The 19,845-nt window shown below is 44.2% G+C and overlaps 1 protein-coding gene across 1 annotated transcript in view; it reads right to left on the bottom strand.

Moving 5' to 3' along the window:
• The window catches only part of LOC101663005 (BRCA1 associated protein), a 34,538-nt gene extending 14,699 nt beyond the window's left edge, over positions 1 to 19,839 (bottom strand). The window contains exons 1-6 of the mRNA XM_004709575.2: positions 19,724 to 19,839; positions 18,438 to 18,599; positions 14,973 to 15,171; positions 12,494 to 12,683; positions 2,717 to 2,830; positions 512 to 660 (exon numbers count right to left, since the gene is read on the bottom strand). Coding sequence (XP_004709632.1) covers positions 512 to 660; positions 2,717 to 2,830; positions 12,494 to 12,683; positions 14,973 to 15,171; positions 18,438 to 18,599; positions 19,724 to 19,805 — 896 coding nt within the window. The 5' untranslated portion in view covers positions 19,806 to 19,839. The remainder of the gene's footprint in view (positions 1 to 511; positions 661 to 2,716; positions 2,831 to 12,493; positions 12,684 to 14,972; positions 15,172 to 18,437; positions 18,600 to 19,723) is intronic.
• Between the last annotated feature and the right edge of the window lie 6 nt (positions 19,840 to 19,845).

The following is a 19,845-nucleotide window of genomic DNA, read 5'->3' as shown; positions in this document are numbered from 1 at the left end:
CCAATCTATATGTCCTACAGAAGCAGACTGCTGCACCTTTCCCTGAGGAGTGGCTGGTGGGTTTAAATTACCAACCTTGCAATTAGTAGTCCAATACTGCACCTACTGCATGCCCAGGGCTCCTTTCCCTGTGGTCAGCTGGTAAGAAACCCAGGTAAAGGCAGACAGCAGGCACAGGTGATTAACGAGATCTGAGAGAGAGAATGGGTTTGTGCACAATGGGTATGCTAACTTCTCTGTTTTCTATTCTCTGGCTCTTGGGAGGAAAGAAACACCTGTACTGCTCTGGAAAACTCAAGGGCTCCGAGTCAGCACACTACAGGCCCTGGTGCAAAGATGCAGGCACTGAACCGAGGAAAAGGGAGGAGGCGCCCACAGGCTCAGCACTTGACTGAGGACAGACCAGTGGCTCTGGATCTGCACACAGGACAGCTGTAGGCTTCCAGTTTGGGGCGGTTAGTCCGACTCCCAGGGAAGGGCATGGCAGGCTCGGCAGAGCCTCTGCACTCACGTAGTGTCGTCCCAGCGCTGTAGACACTGGCTGTGGAAGCTGTGGTTACACAACGTGGTGAGGATGCCGTTCACCGACTCGTCCATGCGCTCCAGGCACACTGTGCACTTGGGCAGCTCCGTCAGGTCCATCACGGGGAGGCTGGCACCCTGCAGGGACACACGGCACACGTGTGTCAGCAGACACTGACAGTCCCTACTCTGACTCTTGCTTTCCAACCAGAGCGTGCTGACTCCCGGCATGGTGCTTTCTACATATGACCTGCTCTTCATCATTTAAACTGATGAAGAGCTCATTCAACACTCACTCACCAAATCCCGACTGTGCACCTCTCAGCTGCCTGGCCCTGGGAGATAGTGAACAAAACAGACCCGACCCTGCCCTTGTGGAGGTGGCACCTTGGGAAGAGAGAATGCCGGTAGCCTGTGCACAGACCACGCTTGGCATCCACAACTGTAAGGGAACACATAGGAATAAGAGCAGCCGGAGAGGAGGTTTCCAGAGGGCTTTTCCTGAGTAAATGATAACTTCACACTGCCTCACTGGAGATACAGCACTGAGTCCCTGCTATGTGCCTCGCATCTTACAGGTAAGCCACAATGGTGATTATGACCAGCTTCAGCCCAAACACCAGAGCCAGTCCCTGTCTTCCTACGGCCTTCAGTGGAGGTGAAAAAAATATAAAAATCAGACCACCATCAGGTGTGAATGCTGTGCAGGAAGCCACCAAAGAGTGTGAAGTCGAGGGGCACTCTGGTTCAGGTGGTCAGGAAAGACACCCCGAGAAAGCCACATTCCACCTGAGACCTGACAGTCAGCAGGGGAGCAGGAAGCACTCCGCAAAGCTGGGGAAGTGTGGCTGAGGAACCCACACTGTCTAGTTCCTCTTACTCACTCACTGACATCGAGCCAATTCTGATTTGTAGGGACCCTGCAGTCCAGGGGAGAACTGCCCCGGTGGGTTTTTGAGACTGTTGCTCTTCACAAAAATAGAAAGCCGTGCTTTGCTCCTGTGGACTGACTGGTATTTCAAACTGCTGACCTTGTGGTAACCAGCCCAACTCATAACCACTATGTTACCAGGACTCCTTGTCCAGTCCCTCAGGGTTAGACATTCCCAAGGCATTCTCTCAAGAACCTAAGTTCACTTAGAGAAGCGTCTCTACAATGGAGGCCTAGCACAGTGCCAGGCATGAGGGAGCCCATATTGATTGTCAAGCTTTACTTCACCATGTTTAAGGGCAAACAAGGAGGCCTGCCAAATGCAACAAATAAGTACTTGGCTGAGACCCAGGTTTGAATCCACCCAGTGACTCCACGAGAGAGAGACCTGGCGATCTGCTTCCATAGAGATCCCAGCCTAGGAAACTCTACAGAGTGGATCTTCTCTGCTACATGGGCTGCTGTGTATCAGAATCCACTCAGTGGCACCCTGTGATGATGGAGCAATGGAATCAGGGCTAACTTCCATCAAGTTGGTTTCAGAAAGAAAATGTAAATCTCGAACAGCTGAACCTGTGCCACCACTGAATGACTCGACCGCCACATACTGTGGGCAAGTTCCCACGGAAGGCAGCTGCCTCAGCACTGTCACAGCTGCTGCCAGCGCAGATCCCATCATCGAGAACAGGGAAGGGGACTGAGGGGTGACATTTAAAACCAACCCACAAACTCAGTTTTGGTTCTAGGTGACGTCTCACTGATCTGGAACAGCTCCCTCCTCTATTTCAACAACACAGATACTAAATTTTTCCTTTATTAAACACTTTTTGGCAATAAGATTCACCATTTAAAAGCATGTAACTGAGGAGCTGATGCCGGGGGCTTTAGTGGAGAGCAAATGTTTTGAGAATGATGAGGGCAATGACTGCACAAATGCGCTTTACACAATTGATGTATGGATGGATTGTGATGAGTTGTATGAGCCCCTAATAAAATGATAAAATAAAAAAAAAAGCATGTAACCACTCAGTGTTTTGATTTTTTTTTTTCCTTTCAGTGTTTCCATTTTTACATATTCACCAGGTTGTGCGACCATCACAACCAATTAATTGTGGTACATTTCCACTGCCCTGAAAAGAAATCCCATAGGTTAACCTGATGCCTAGGTAGCCACTAACCTACTTTCTGTTACTATGGGTTGGCCTCTTTGGGACATTTCCACAGACAATGTTTACATCAAATATAAAAACCTCTCATACTTACGTCTTCTGATTTCAGAACTTCAGCCCTTTCCACGTAGACCAGTTGGCAAACATCATCTTCTATTGAGTTAAACTGTCGGCCATTGCATGCCATGTAAAAGCTGTCTGCATCAGCCTACGGATACCGATAGGAAAAGAAAACTCGTTAGTTATGAACCTCAAAATTAACTTGCTTTATATTCAAGGTGCGCAGCTTCAGTCATTCTCATCAGCTTTAAAAGTTTTTATGAAGGGCAGAAAGCAAATGCCAAAAGGAGTAGGTACCAATGCTGGTTCATGGGCTGACTGGACATTGCAAGTCCATAGCCACCATCTCTAAAAAAGATTTCATGAGAACTGGCCAGCGGTGCTGAAGTGCAGCAAGCGGACGGTGAGTACAATTCTATATTCAACCACCAGCAGCCAACCTTTCCTTAGTACCAGCTTAGTAAGTCTTTAGTCAGCACTTCCACAGCAGCTGAACAGCGAAGACTCATTCCTGCAAAACTTGGAACCAAATCCTGACTGACGATGGCTGGAGAAAGATTTTTTTTTTAAATTAAATCATTTTATTAGGGGCTCGTGCAACTCTTATCACAATCTATATATACATCCATTGTGTCAAGCATATTTGTACATTGGCTGCCATCACCATTCTCAAAACATTTGCTTTCTACTTGAGCCCTTGATGTCAGCTCCTCATTTTCCCCCTCCTTCCCCGCACCCCTCCCTCATGAACTCTTGATAAGTTATAAGTTATTATTATTTTGTAATATCTTACACTGTCCGAGGTCTCTCTTCGCCCACTTTTCTGTTGTCCATCCCCCAGGGAGGAGGTTATATGTAGATCTTTGTAATCGGTTCCCCATTTCTACCCCACCTTCCCTCCACCCTCCAGGTATCGCCACTCTCACCACTGGTCCTGAAGGGATTATCTGTCCTGGATTCCCTATGTTTCCAGTTCCTATCTGTACCAGTGTACATCCTCTGGCCTAGCCAGATTTGTAAGGTAGAATTGAGATCATGATAGTGGAGAGGGGGAGGAACCATGTAAGAAAGAAAGATTCTTTTACCAAAATAAACTATTGGAGGGGGGGAAAAAAAGGACAGTCTTTTACAAAATGTCAACATCATTTTCAGAAAAAACATTAAGGGCCAGTGGAACTGGAATGGCATGAAATGCCAACTCCATCATGACAATAATACAGAAAGGCCTCCACTAAGAGGTTTTATACAACAACCCTGTGTCTGAGACTCATGGCAAAACTCAACCCAAGTGAAGAGGTCCAGGTGAGCCTGATGGAAGAAAATGGGACAAGGGGCGAAGGCCATTATTAGGTAAAGGTGTCTGTAATTTGGGAATATACCCAGGGAAGAGCTGCCCCAAAGAGTCTCTGAGGCCTTAAGTCTTTTACAGAAGCAGCAGACTTATCCTTCTCGCGTGAAGTAACTGGCTGGGGGTTTGAACAGCTAACTTTCTGGTCAGCAGCCCAACACTTAACCCACAGCATCTCCAGGGCTCCATCTTTGTGATTATGAGCATATGTAATTTAAATCTAGTCTAGTCTTCGTAGGAAGCAACAAAGAGATGGTTCCAGTTTTCAAACTCCACATTTTAGTGGCAGCAGGGGGACCAAGGCTCCCACCTGGGAATCAGCCCAACACAGGAAGCTGTGTGCTTTGGCCCTACCAATCCGCCTGCATGGGGGGATTCTGCACAAGGAAAAGCCCTATTAGTGAGAACACCAAGCCAAATCAGATAAAAATAGTCCTATACTTCTGCCCTCCTGGGTCTTCTGAATCTTACAGCTTCCGGAAGTTTCTCCACAGCTTGTGATTCCACTCAGATGATGTAATTCCAATGTGGAGTCTTGATGATTTGTGCTTTCTTAATCTGCCAGAGCGAGCTGTGCAGCTGAGGATGGAGGGCTGGTTCGGAAGGGAGTTTTCACTGAGCGGGGGAGTGGGGTGTATAGCAGGGCAGGGAGGGCCTGTCTCTCAGGAAACAGCCTGTACATAGAGTACAGTGTATTTTTAACTTCATTCAACTGTTAAAACCAGCTACTGAACAAGCCATTTTTCTAATATAAAAAAAAGGAACTTCAAACGGCACCCCACATTTCTCAAGAGCAGTGGGTTTTTCTTCAAATGCTTCCAATTGAATCCTGCAGGGGTGGCTGAAGCGCTGAGGACAGGCAGTGCCTCCTCAGACCCTTCAGGCCTGGAAGTACTCGCTGAGGGTCGAAGGGGTCAAGCCCACTCACACGGACACATGTGTCCTTGCACGGGGTGGGGTGGGGGGGTCCTGTTAAGCCACTCCAATGACAGGTTATGTTTCTAAAATGAGAACATTTATCAACAGTTGAGATTCCCTCCACTTTCTTGGTACTGGAAATTCAGTTTAATTTGTTCAAATATTCACTGAGCACCTAGTAGGTGGTGAATAAGATAAATAGGGAACAAATTACAGACAATTATAAAAGCTAACATATGACCCTCATTGTCACAGTAACCAAATAAAGGAAAACAACAAAAAAACCCACCTGCCATCAAGTCACTTCCGACTCACAGAGACCGTATGATAGAGCAGAACTGCTTCCTAGGGTTTCCAAGGCTGTAAATATTTACAGAAGCACACTGCCTCATCTTTCTCCCTCTGAGTGGCTGGTGGGTTCCAACTATTAATGTTGCAGTTAGTAGCCCAACACACCATTCACTACTCTACTAGGGCGCCTTATGACCAAGTATAGTGAGAACTTATTTTTGAGAGGTGTCTCCTAGCCTGTTCAAGACATACCAGAGAAAATGAGCTCAGGTATTTAAGTTATGAGTCACTTTAATAAAGTGACCTGTAGACAGGAGGATTAGGGGAGGGTGGGGGGAGAAAGAGGGAACCTATCACAAGGATCAACCTGGAACCCCCTCTGGGGGGTACGAATAATGAAAAAGTAGATGAGGGGTAATGGAGGATGATGTAGGATATGGAAAAAATAATCTATAACTTATCAAGGGTTTGTGAGGGAGGGTGGGGGAAGAAATGGGGAGTGGATATCAGGGGCTCAAGTGAGAAGAGAATGCTCTGAAAATGATGGCGGGATATGTGCAAATGTGCTTGACACACTGGAAGAATGTATGGATTGTGTTAAGAGATGTAAGAGCCCCCAATAAAAGTTTTTTTCTTTTTAAAAAGTGACAAAATGGTTTTAAAAAATCATTTAAAAAGTCTTATTGACATAAAATTCAAACCATTCAATGGTTTAAATATATTAAAACAGGGAGGGTAAAGGGAGAATGGGTAGGAAAGAGGGAACCGATTACATGGAACTGTGTGTGACCTCCTCCCTGGGGGACAGACAACCGAAAAGTGGGTGAAGGGAGACGTCGGACAGGGGAAGATATGAAAAAATACCCATTTATAAACTATCAAGGGCTCATGCGGGAGGTGGGAGCGGGGAGGGAGGGGAAAAATGAGGACCTAATGTCAGGGGTTTAAATGGAGAGAAAATGTTTTGAGGAACGATGTACAAATGCGCTTTACACAATTGATGTGTGTATGGATTGGGATAACAGTTGTATGAGCCCCTAATAAAATGTTAAAAATAAATAAATAAATATATTAAAAAGAGTTGAACAGTGACTACTCATTTTTTGTCCCCACAAACAGCAAGCGAGCGACGTGGGGCAGAGCATGAGACAAGATTGCCTTGCTTTCCCAGGCCTTGCATGGTTTTTGCCATTGGTGCGGTGCATTGCAGCACATTTCCCCCCAGTTGTTTTAGTGAAAACCATTGGTTCCCTTCTGCTATGGTTCTGCTTTACATAGGAACTGGCTTTACTGGACTGAACCCCTTCCTGATTTGGTGTGTCCTGATCAATTACAAATCCTGGGCTCAAAGAACGAGTTTCCTAAGAGCCACAGAACAACTGTACAAGCACATCGGTTTCTAAGACTTCACGCAGGCCATCAGAAATCTAGAAGATTGGAAAGGATACAAAAAGGACTAGAGGCTACTGAAAATGCTCTGAGATAAGGAATGAAAAAACGGAAGAAGAATATGGTCAGCAGCCCAGGCTTCAGAGTCAAGCTGCCTATACTTGAATCCTAGTTCTGACAAATTCACTGTGTAGCTTTGGACAAGTGACTGAACTTATCTGTGCTCATTTCCTCCATCATAAAATTCTATCAAAAAATAAGTAAAATTCTATTAAACCACACCCCACTTCAAGGCCAGGTTGAGAAAACTCTGGCAGGTATCACACGAAAAGCACTTACTACAGGGCCTGCCAGCTATCAGTGCTCAGCAGTTGAGCGCTAAGGAGTCTATTATTCTCACTAGAGCGCATTATTAATTTAACAATGAAAAGTATTATACCAAGAGTCTTAGATCTTAGACCCTAAAAGCCAGGGTCCAACAGCAACTAGCGATACAACCTGCAATACCAAAGCCAAGGGCACTATCCTCACTGGAGAGAGCATGCTGCAAGCTCTGCCACAGTCTCAAACGACATCTGTCAGCGTGAACCGCCTGTACTTGGTCAAATACTAAGGTGGACAGAACATGCAGTTGCACAAAGAAAAATCCCTTCATCATAAGAAAATGTCGCCAGTATCCCTTGCTTGCTATGACAAGCAGCCATTTGCTTACAGGGACATTGTGATGTTATTAGACTTTCATAAAAAACAAACTCACTCAAATAAAAAATTACAAAACAAAAACAAACCCAACGCACTGCCATCAAGTTCATGCTGACTCATAAGGGTCCCACAGGGCAGGGAAGAACTGCCCCTGTATATTTCTGAGATTGTAACTTTTTAAGGCAGCTGGGTCTCAACCTGTGGGTCGCCTAAGACCATCGGAAAACACTTATGTCCCATCGTTTTAGGAACTGAGACACCGCTCCTCTATCCCTCTCTAGACTGCCCACATGCAGGTACGCTCATATACGAGTACCCAGCGTTAACATGCTACACTATGCTTCAAGACAAAATTTGATTTGTCATTAGAAATAAATATTTCAAAATATAGAATTACGCAGTTTTTGTGACTAATCACTGTACTTAAAAGTATGTTCAATTTGTACCAATGAAAATACATCCTACATTACCAGATATTTACATTATGATTCATAACAGTAGCAAAATTAGTTATGAAGTAGCAACGAAAATAGTTTTATGGCTGCAGCTCTATCTAGATAAGATAGGCGGGGGGATAAACAACCCGGAGGAGAAAACAATAGGACCCATGGTTGGGGGCGGGGGGGACATGGGAGAGGGACAGGTGGGAGAAAGGAAGTGATGTTAACCAACCCAGGGACAAGGGAACAACAAGTGATCCAAAATCGGTGGCGAGGAGGGTGTAAGAGGCCTGGTAGGGCTTGATCAAAGGCAACGTAACCGAGAGGAATTACTGAAACCCAAATGAAGGCTGAGCATGTACTGGGACAAGAGGAAAGTAAAAGGAAATAGAGGAAAGGACAAGACAGCAAAGGGCATTTATAGAGGTCTAAATAAAAGCATGTACTTATGTAAATACATTTATATATGATGATGGGGAAATAGATCTATGTACATATATTTATAGGTTTAGTATTAAGGTAGCAGATGCCTCCACTTAAGTACTCCCTCAGTGCAAGAACACTTTGTTCTATGAAACCGGAATTCCATGATGCTCACCTTCCCGACACTATCGCTGAAGACAAAGCAGGTGCATAAGCAAATGTGATGAAGAAAGCTAATGGTGCCTGGTTATCAAAAGATATAGCGTCTGGGGTCTTAAAGGCTTGAAGATAAACAAGTGGCCATCTAGCTGAGAAGTAACAAAGCCCACATGGAAGCACACCAGCCTGTGTGATCACCAGGTGTCAATGGAATCAGATATCAGGCATCAAAGAACAAAAAATCTTATCATTGTGAATGAGGGGGAGTGCAGAGTGGGGACCCAAAACCCATCTGTAAGCAACTGGACATCCCCTTACAGAAGAGTCACAGAGAGGAGAGGAGATAGTCAGGGTATAGTGTTGCAACGATGAAACATTCAACTTTTCTCTAGTTCTTAAATTCATCCTCTCCCCCCCACTATCATGATCCCAATTCTACTTTCAAATCCGGCTAGACCAGAGGATGGACACTGGTAGTTAGGAATTGGAAACAGAAGAATTCCAGGACAGATGAACCCTTCAGGACCAGTGGTTAGAGTGGCGATACTGGGAGGGTGGAGGGAAGGTGGGATAGAAAGGGGGAACCGATTATAAGGATCTACATATAACTCCCTCTGTGGGGGACAGACAACAGAAAAGTGGGTAAAGTGAGACATGTAAGACATGACAAAATAATAATAATTTATAAATTATTAAGAGTTCATGAGTAATGGGGGGCTGGGAGGGAGGATAAAAAATGAGGAGCTGATACCAAGGGCTGAAGTAGAAAGCAAGTGTTTTGAGAGTTATGAAAGCACAATGTACAAATGTGCTTGACACAATGGATGGATGTGTGGGTTGTGATAATAGCTGTAAGAGTCCCCAGTAAAATGATTTATAAAAGAAAGAAAGCCTCCTCTTGCTGAACAGCTGGTGGTAACCTGGTGGTTAGCAGCCCAGTAAGTAACCACAATTTTAAATGTCTTATATGGTCTTAAACATGTTTTCCTCTATCTATTAATGAGACTTTGCCCGTGGGTCACAAAATCTATGACTGCACTTTACACAGGAGTACGTGTGTAGTGGTTATGGATTGGGCTGCAACCTGCAAGGTCAGCAGTTCAAAACTACCAGCCACTCTATAGGAGAAACATGGAGTCTCGGAAACTGACAGGGCAGTTTCTACCCTGTCCTATAGGGTGACTATGAGTCAGCCTTAACTCAATGGCAGTGAGGTTTATTGGACTTTTTTTAGCTTTACACAAATAATGCACATGCTATGCTTTTATCCCCCCAAACTGTGCAACCTCCACATAGTTGTTAGTTTCCTGGGTGCATTATGGGAGTTGTATGATATTTAAGTGAGCTCATTCCATGGGAAAACATGGTACTGAAGTGTTGCTATGAGATGCAGTCAATTAATATGGCTCTTCTGGCCATAATTCCTCATGTGATATATCGTAATTCTGAACTCTATGCTTGTGATTATGATCCTATTTTGGAGCGAGGTCCCCACTGTACTGATGGATTAATGATTAAGGTAGGATTAAGTCCTGACCTTAGTTGAGGGTGTGAACCAAGTCACACCCTTTGTTTCTTTGGGGGTATGGTCTGCTAAAAGACAAAAATTACACCTCCCTCAGAGCCATACCAGTGCGCAGAAGCAATCTCATACACACAGAGAAATCTCAGTACATTGAAGCTCTGTCTGAATTAGCAGAGGGCGAGACCAGAAGCACCAGAGACGGTGACACAGAGACTATGATGGGACAGAGCAAAGGAGCTGGGCTGAGACCAGACACTGAGGCAAGGAGACAATGAGGCAGAAGAGAGGAGCACCACTGAGATTATGGGAACGTGAGGCAGAACAAAGGGAGAGCTTCTTTGTCTATCTAGGCGGAGGCCAAGGGACCACATGGCTGAGGAGTGGACAGACACTCAGCTGCTGGCTGAGGAGAGGTGTCGGACCAAAAGGTCACTGTGGACCAAAAGACTAGCCTATCTACTAATCCTGACATGTTGTAACCCATGAACATCCCTCATAAGCCCTCATAACTATGAGTACTGTGTGGAAGGTCTATGGCCATTGTAGTGATTTAGCTGAGCTGAGCAAAGAAGTAGAGTGTTGTGGAAGGAACAGTTGGTATTAGAATAAGGTAAACAAAGTCAGATATGCCCCTCACACCCCCATGCTGATTACTGCGTGCCGTTACAGATTGTCTTAGGAACAGTGCCTCTTACCTGCCTACACCTCCATCCCACTGATCAAGAACAGGAAGGAGCTTATTATGTCCTAGGGATTAAAAGTACTGGCTCTCGTACCATCTGGCCATTATTTCCAACTGTGTGACCCTGGGCGAATGATTCTTTTCTCTCTGAAGTCCACTACCTAACCTGTTAAGCAGGGATAACAAAACTATGTATCTACCTGTCAGAGCTGTGGAAGATTCAATGGGATAATGCATATGAAAACATCAGCAAAAACAAACCATAAAAATCAAACCTGATCCAAAAAGCCAATTCCGATTTATAGCTACTCTATGGGACAGAGCAGAGTTGCCCAATGGGGCTTCCAAGGCTGCCATCTTTATGGAAGCAGACTGCTACAGCTATCTCCCAGGGAGCAGCTGGTGGGTTTGAACCACTGACCTTGTAGTTTGCAGCTGAGCACTTAACCACTCAGGCAGTTCATAACGGTTAGATGTGATCTTCAGTGTTTCACGTGCTAGCAGAACTTAAGGGTTTTGAGGTACCACTTGCCCATTATTTGTAAGGTTCTTCTGTGCCCTGGAATGGCCTCTGACATTAGTGAAAAGAGTTCTTTAAGTGCACTTGTTTCCCACATCAAGTTGGGAAGTCTCAGTCCACAGGTGCTTATACTCATGTTTAGGTGTTTCCCTCAAGGATGGAGTACTTTTTAAAGACTAACGAGTTAACGACAGCATACACAGAGCTTCACACACAGGTCCTCTCTCTGGGGCCTATGTAATGAGACAGCTATAATCCAACACCCACTTCTCTTAGTTTCTACCTTACCACTACCCCCACAGCCAGTGAATGATTTCTATCCAGTCCTCAAGATTTCTGTACCAAGGAAAGAGGCAGGGGCAAGTGTAACTTTGTGTCATGTGCTCCTTTTTACCCAGCAGAGGCCATGGCTAATGGTCCTGAAGGTAACCCAAATCCCTGTCAACCAGCAATTTGGAACTATTTATCTGGGATCAATTTAGGAAGGTGGTTTCAAATGAGGTAAGACACAAGTAATGTTTGACAAAATTGCATCTCAAAACCTAATGAAATTTAGGTAGAAAAACACAACAGGCTATTTTCCAGAAACCACGATGAATGAAACCTGTGGGCTGAGTGCTCTTTAACAACCGGGAATATTCCTAAAACATTTTTACATTCACATGGAATCATTTTTATATTCATATGGAATTATACATACTTGTAAGAACAAATATGCAACCCAAGAGGATATTTTTCTAAAGTCTTTGTAACTTGAGGCTCATGGGGAAATGCTGCTTCATGTATTAAATGAGACTGAGTGGATGGCAAAATTTTCCCATCTCCCAAGTACCTGTAGAAGGCACCAGCTGCATTAGTAACAGCTGAAAATACCAACATTCTTTCAATGCTTGTCTCTCACTTAAGAGTGCTTTTAGAACTCTAAAGCATATTTAATACTTCATGGTATGTCACACAATCCCTCTGATACAACAAAACAAAACTGAATAGATTTTATTCCTAAAATGTGCCAATGTGGAAGAAGCGGAGGTATCGTGTTATAACGGGAAATGACATGGTATTAACTTTAGCAAGTTTGGAAATACTGTGAATAGTTACTACTAAGTACAGTAAATTCTGATTGATTAAAAAAAAAAGAATGAATAGGATTAGAATTATTGCTCTAAAAAAATAAAAAGAATTATTGCTCTGTTAATGTTGTTAGGTGTTGAGTCAGTTTTGCAAGTACAACAGAAAGAAACACGGTCCAGTCCAGAGCCACCCTTACAATCGTTGAATGAATTAAGGGGGACATCTACAACTAGAATATCCTAGAAGACAGCTGAGTCCAGAATCTTAAATGCAAAACGTGGTAAATCACACATAGCTATTATCACCCAGTTTCTATAACAGAGAGAATCTTTATAATGTTTACCTGTGCACTAAACTTTATCAGCACCATATACTGGTTTGGCGTAGAGTCTCTGATGATTTTCATTTGTTCAATCACTTCATTAAACGGGGCGACAAACTTCATAAGATCATGACTGGTCATTGTCGCAGGGACTGTGAGGATACACAGCATGGCACTGCGTCTTATTTCTTCTTTTAAGGAGGTCATCTTACTAATAAGACAATAACGAGACTGTCTTGAATACATATGGAGTGGTTAGTGCAGATAGCACTAATTAATTAGATAGCTTTTATGTCTCAGAAAATAGGGAAAAAATAAAATGTGTAGCATATCAAACCAACTGAAACCGTTTGTTAAGTTACTTGAAGATACAGACTAAAAGAGTAAATGCAGAATCTCATCGACATAGCTGCCATGGAGTTTGCTGTAACCGTAAACTCTTATACCCCTTCCCCAGAGCAGTTTTTAATCCTTTAAGAAGGGTGGTTAGTTATACAACTGTATTAGGAAAATGCTCACTGGTTTCTTTTCCATCCTTAATTTTTTTTAAATTGTGGTTACATATGTGTATACACACACATACATATACAGCTAAGGGGAAATTCAAGTTCGTGGAAAAATAAAATGAAAAGATAATGGAATTTTTCCGGAGGCTTTTTGAAGACCTATCACAAAAAATGACAGTTTCTAGCACTCATTTAGTTTTTGACTTGTTGCCTGTCACAAGACACAATTCTAGCTACGAGGTTCCCTCAAAAGATCTAGAAAGTGCTAAATCAGTGGTCCTCAACCTTCCTAATGCCGCGACCCTTTCATACAGTTCTTCATTTTGTGGTGACCCCCAACCATAACAGTATTTTCATTGCTACTTCGTCACTGTCATTTTGCTACTGTTATGAATCGGTCAACCCCTGTGAAAGGGTCATTTGACCCCCAAAAGGGTCGAAACCCATAGGTTGAGAGCTGCTCTAACTAAAGAAAAAAGATGCCTAACCTATGAGGTGGTCCATCTAAAGACAGGGTTGTTTGGCTGCAATGAAAGAGTGGGGAGAAAAACTGTCCACTTCAACAGCTGTGATCCAAAATGGCAATTCGAGGATGTGGTGCTGTCCACATGGGCGCCTGGTGATAAGCTCAGGCAAGAACAACCTTTAAGAGATTAGTTGCCCACCCCCCAAAAAAATTTTAAAAAGTAAAAATAAAAAGAGATTAGTTGCCAATTATCCAAAGATGGCCGAGCCAAACAATTCCTTTCCTATGACTTCCAGCAGCTTTTGCTGGGATCACAGAAAAAGGTAGAAAGGTGATGAAATTGTAGCCAATCGCCTGACAGGTTTACAGGTTCTTGGGTAAAGATTTGGTGGGCACTAGAAGGCTACAATGAAAGTGTGGATCATCTATATGTGGGAAACAGAAGGATTTCTCCCAAATCATTTTCCCCCAAATATATGTTAGACTTAGGACACTGCTTGCAGCTAATGGTACAAGTTACTTCCATGTAGGCGGGCTACTTCTCCCTAAAGGCTTGCAGTCATCAATTTGGTTCCTGTAGGTGGAGTTTATACCCTACTGTATAATGGTTTCTATGGAGATCCAGAGAACAGGTCAAACCAGCTCAGTGACATCCAAAGTTAGGCTGTCATCCTGCATCTAAGATCCGCCCTTCTTGTCACATGTATACCCCCAATCCTTTCTCTTCCTTGGGTGTATATCCCTAGATTGTCCCCCTGTCATTGCTGTATAACCTATAGTGCAACCCCTTCCTGTGATGTATGTTTTTACCTGTAATTAGTGGGCTTGCACTCCCCCCAAAGATATACAGGCTTGGGTTAGCAATAAAGATTTCTCTCTCGGGCTCCCCTCCCTTGGCCTCTCATCGGCTCCCCTCTCTTCTCTCCCCTGTTCCCTTTGCCCTTGTCCTCCTTCCCTTCCCCATCTCTCCACGTAGACCACCAAGCGGGGCTGAGGTGAGCATTGCTACCATGAAATGTGTCTGACTCCATTATTTCTATCTCTCTTCTATCTCTCATGCTATGACTTTAATATAAGATTTATATATAATAATCATACAGTTGTGCCTATCGAACCAGTGATTAGTGGTGGGGGGGCTGGCACCCCTTTCAACCACATCTATAGATTTTCTTTTGTATCTTTAAGGAGCCCTGGTGGTGTAGTGGGTTACACGTTGGACTGCTAACTTTAAGGTCTGCAGTTGGAAACTACTAGCAGCTCCACAGAAGAAAGATGAGACTTTTTATTCCCGAGGAAAACTCGTCTCAGAAACCCACAAGGGCAGTTCCATTGTCTCCTATAATGTCTGACCCAGTCTATAAGAATAACCAAATGTAAAGCATCTAAGAATTCCCTCCTACAAAACCCATCAAAGTAGTACCCTTTTGAAGCTTAATATATCCACTTCCTCTCAAGGCAAGAGGTTTCTTCTCTGCCCCATGGCAAAAAAATAGAGCCACCCTAAAGGAAGTCAATGTTTTTTTCTTACTTGGTCTTGTACAGATGCATAATACCATGGACTATTTCAACAGATGGATTCCCACTGAAGAATGAGATCTGGTCCGGAAGCTGTTTAGATGGAGAGTCAGGAGTAGCACTGATGCATTCTTTACTTTGATCCCTACTCCGCTGTGCACTGGGGGAGACTTCTGAAGACTTTTCTTCTTCCGATGTAGCTTTTAACTCATCTTTCACAAATTAAAAATAAGCAGATTACAAATTGTTAGGAAGTGTGCAAAAAAAAAAAAAGGATTCCAACCAGGTTAAAATTTCAAGTCACAAGGAATACGTTGACAAAAAACCTAACAGGTACCACATTAAGAACTATACACACAGAACAGCTTATTTTGGGGGGGAAGGGTGGTAATTTCCACTTGAAATCTCTTTGCCCTCTAAACATCTCATCAACACCCATAGAAACTTAGGGACAGCTCTTACAAGGGGCAGGGCCATAACACAAGCAGATGTCTTCCATCACCCATTCCTTAATGAGATGAACACTCAGTTCTAATAGGTCTGAAAACTAAACCAACCAGTTCTGACCACTGCCATGCTAGAAATGCAATATACATTCACTCCCCTGGATGCAAACAGGTGGTGGAAGGGAAATGAACAACATGTTTATAGAATCACTTCATAATCTGCCACTGACCTATGTAGTTAAGTAGCTCTCCCCCAGAGTAAAGTTGGCAGCCCAGCTGGCTAGGATTTGTTTAGAAGAAATAAGGACCACATGAACCCTAGCCTCCAACACCTGGAGACCAAACGAACTAGATGGTGTCTGGCTATTACTACTTACCAGTGACAACCACTCTGAATCACAATAGGAGGCCCCAAATAAAGTGGGGTGGGGGGGAATGTGGAAACACACACACACACACACACACACACACGAAATCAGATGGTGCCTGGTTATTAAGAATAGGGTCTTGTCTTAAAATAAAGGCTTGCCTTAAAATGATCAGCCATCTACACATGGAGCACATCAGCCTGCATGATCCAAAGATTTTACATAATAAAATCCAAGACTAGAGGAAGGACGGGTATTAGAACTTAAATTCTGAGCACCCAGTTTGCAGAAGGTAATGGATGACAGTGAATGCCCCAAATCCATTTTCAGTGTCAAGTAGATTAAGCCTCCGGTGAATTCCCTCTGACCGCTGACCAGGGATATGAATAATCTTGCTACCAGACTGAGTGCACTGGAAAGTCGATATATGCAGATGCAGATAGGTTAAAATTTAAGACCTTATCATTTGTTCTCCCTTTTGACCAATTTTAAATTTGCTCCAATTTTTATGATTTTCTGCTTTCTTTTTTAGATTTGTCTTATTTTGTTATTGTTGTTGTGCTCTTTTGTGTGTATGTCTTTGTTTTTCTATATATGAAATTTAGGATAGGTAAATCTACAGTCAGTAATCAGAGTAATAGTTTCTTAGGATTATGACATGGGAAGTTGGGGAAATGGGGAGCTAATGAGTACAAGAATGAAGAAAATGTTCTAAAATGGATTGTGACTGTACAACTCTATTTATTAATCATTTTACTGGGGGGCTCTTATAGATTTTATAACAATCCATGATTCAATTGTATTAAGCACACTTGTACTTATGTTGCCATCATCATTTCCAAAACATTTTGCTTCTACTTGAGCCCTTGGCATCAGCTCTTCTTTCCCCTCCCTCCACCTTCCCATGCTCGTGAATCCTTGATAAATTATATATTATTATTGTTATTTTGACAACTGTTTAATATGTTTGAACCGTTGAATTGTATATGTGAATTATGTCAATAAAATTGTTAACATTGGGTACGGGACCAGGAGAAGAAAAAAAAAACCTGTTAACATTAAAAACATAAATAAAAGACATTCTAAAAGAAGCACACACACAGGCTTATTGGTCTGATAGACTGGTGGAACCCCAGAGATGATTGCCCTCCTCTTTACCCTTTCAACTCCCACCCCTTAACCCACCCCACCCCCTGTCGTTGAACTTTCAAACAACAGACAAGCTTCAAGGTGAACAATAACACCAAGGAGGTGTGTGCTTCCTTACACAATCAACCATACAAATCAAAGGGCGGTATTTGCCAAAGAATAAAGCTCAGATAGTAAACAAAAACAAATGGAGGCAATAAACACCAGGTGGAGTAGGAAGAGCGCTGTTACACTCAGTGGACTAAAGTCAGAAATCAAAATGTTTAGGAATTGTAATACGAAAAACCAATTTGCTCTGTAAGTAAATGTTCACCCAAATCAAACAAAATTAAGTTTAAAATGTTTTCAGGTTTTTTTAACTTTAAATATTTTTACTAGTGGGAATTTAATACTTATATCATTCCATATTTCAATCACATCAAGTAGAATTGTTACCACAGTTACCAAATACTATTTTTCTACATGGACTCCTTGACATCGTCTCCCTTTCACTTCACCCCACTGCTGTAACCCTCTCCCCCAGAACCCCTTATGCTACTTGTTTTCCCTATAGGTTCATCAATCCTGTTCATATAGCAAAAAATAGAAACGCACATAACACAGCTATTGACATAACACCTATGAGATACATTCTGATATGAACAAAAATCAAACCAAACAATGCAAACCAAAAATAAAGAAAATTTTGGAAACCAGATCAGTTCCAGCCTGCATCATAGGGGGGATCTACTGACAAAGTTTTAACTGTTCAAGTCATATTTATACCTTTGATCTTCTATAAAAATGTTTCATTTTAAGCAGTTGAAATATGGTTTGACAACCTTATGTAAGGCACATGGGAAGAAGGAGGAAACTAAGCCAGGGGGGACTGCAATGGAGGAGCTGAATCAGAATGTGTATAAATCTTTGAAATGTAAAATATATACTGTGTTTCCCTGAAAGTAAGACATCCCCAGAAAATAAGTTCTACTTAACAGTTTTGCCTCTTGCTGAAATATAAGGCATTCCCCAAAAATAAGGCCTCCCTGATAAGGCCCCCGGAAGCTACCTTAACTTTGGACCCTGGAACGTAGTGGTGGGTGCCACTGCACAGCTCACTGTTGGCTGCAGCGCAGCCGGAGCAGACAGGAGGTGCAAGTAAATGTACCACAGATTGTTGTAGGAAATAATGGTAGTAAAAAGAAATTCTTGATACTGTAGGATTGTTTGTCTAGTTATGCTGGTTTGTGATGACAACTACTACCGTACCATATATAGGTAATAAATTTCCTTTTTTTGTTGTTCAACAATAAATGTGTACCATATTCTTCTTCATGGAAAAATACGATATCCCCTGAAAATAAGACCTAGCGCATCTTTGGGAGCAAAAATGAATATAAGACACTGTCTTATTTTCGGGGAAACAGGATATATATATATATATATATATGACTTGCTCTAAGAAGCTTCGCCTAATCCACAACATTGAAAAAACGACGCTAGAGGTCAAATCAAACAACAGATATACATGCATACCTGAGCTGGACTTCATGGTCTCGATGATCATATCTGTCATTTCTCGACGGCCAAGGTGCTGGTGTATGATCGCTGCCTTCTCCCCTGGGGACTTCCCTTCTAAACAGGCTTTGGCGGCAGCGAGTGTCTTCCTTTTGATCTCCTCATTGGACATTTCCCCAGCTGAAGAAGACACGACTGATTAACACTTGAGAGACCACAACTCCCCTCGATGGAACCTTGGATAGGTCTCCCTGTCCTCCAGGCTGCCCTCCCCGCAAGCCTGACCTACTGAGATGTGGCCAATGCCAATTCAGAACGAGGAGCTCCTGCGTGACCCTCGGAAGGTGCTCAGTCTGCAACACGCACGTTCAGAGGCACGCAGCCCAAAGCCAGGAGGTCAAATCCCAATGTGTCAGTTCTCCAAACCTTGCCTTTCCTCTCCTCCCCAGTACTCACCCCCGTCTTAAGGCGACATCCGCTCCTTAGACGTGCCACCCATCAGGCTCCCTCACTGAGCTGCCCTGCTGCTGCCATCACGCAGGAAGCAGTCTGGCTCTGCCCAGGACTGCCCCTCAGCGCAGGCACTCACCGAATGTGCCCTGAAGGGCTATGCCGGTAGGGCATAACTTAAGACCCAAAGGCCAGAGTCATCGCCGCGTTCTTCGTCCAGGAGGCTGCGTGGCTGGGGGTGTGTGTGGGGTGGGGTGTGGGTCACCCTCTCTCTTTGGAACCCGTTTCCCCTTCTCCTCTTGAGCCCAGCATTACACCAGTGGGTCCCCAGTGTCCAACTTGTCAAAGGACCAGCCCACCGGCCCTCCTCCGCGGGTGTGGCCAAGGAAATGAAGACAGAAAAAGCCCCCACCCCCGCCCCCCGGGCGTTGTCAGTGCTGGGTTGTGGGGACGGGTCCCAAGGTTAGTTGTGATGATACCATGACTACAGAGCGCCTAAAGGGGCATTCTTCCAAACAATTTACTCAAGTTAGCGGGGGCCCGCGTCGCTGGGAACCCCGACCCTGCCTTCCAAAGGCCCGAGGGGAGCCAGAGGGACAATGACTCAACTCGACTCCGGGCCGGCGGGGGAGGGGCCGCCAGGTACACTTGGGGCGCCCGTGTGGCGGAGGGGGGTTGGGAGGGACCGGCAGGGTCGCGGTGGTGACATGTGGAAAAGGCGCCCGGGTGACAGGAATGCCAGCGGCTCTCAAGCTCCTTCCTGAGACGCAAGCCGTCGGCGCGGCCCGGGGCGGGGGCCCAGCCCTCGGCCCCGGAGCGCGCGCCAGGGAAGGCGACGCCACCGAGGGACTCACCGGCGGCGATGAAGCCGAAGCCGGCGGGGGTGGGCGAGTGTTCCGCTAGCTCCAGTCGAATGACCACCAGTGACACACTCATAGGGCAGGCGCTGGCCGGCGCGGGCCCCGGCGGGCTCAGG

This window comes from Echinops telfairi, unplaced genomic scaffold (genome assembly GCF_000313985.2).
Source record: "Echinops telfairi isolate 266 unplaced genomic scaffold, ASM31398v2 ScPeMD7_7412;HRSCAF=8450, whole genome shotgun sequence".
Lineage (NCBI taxonomy): Eukaryota > Metazoa > Chordata > Mammalia > Afrosoricida > Tenrecidae > Echinops > Echinops telfairi.
Note: the sequence above shows the minus strand (reverse complement) of the source record. Positions and strands in the feature narration are given on the sequence as shown.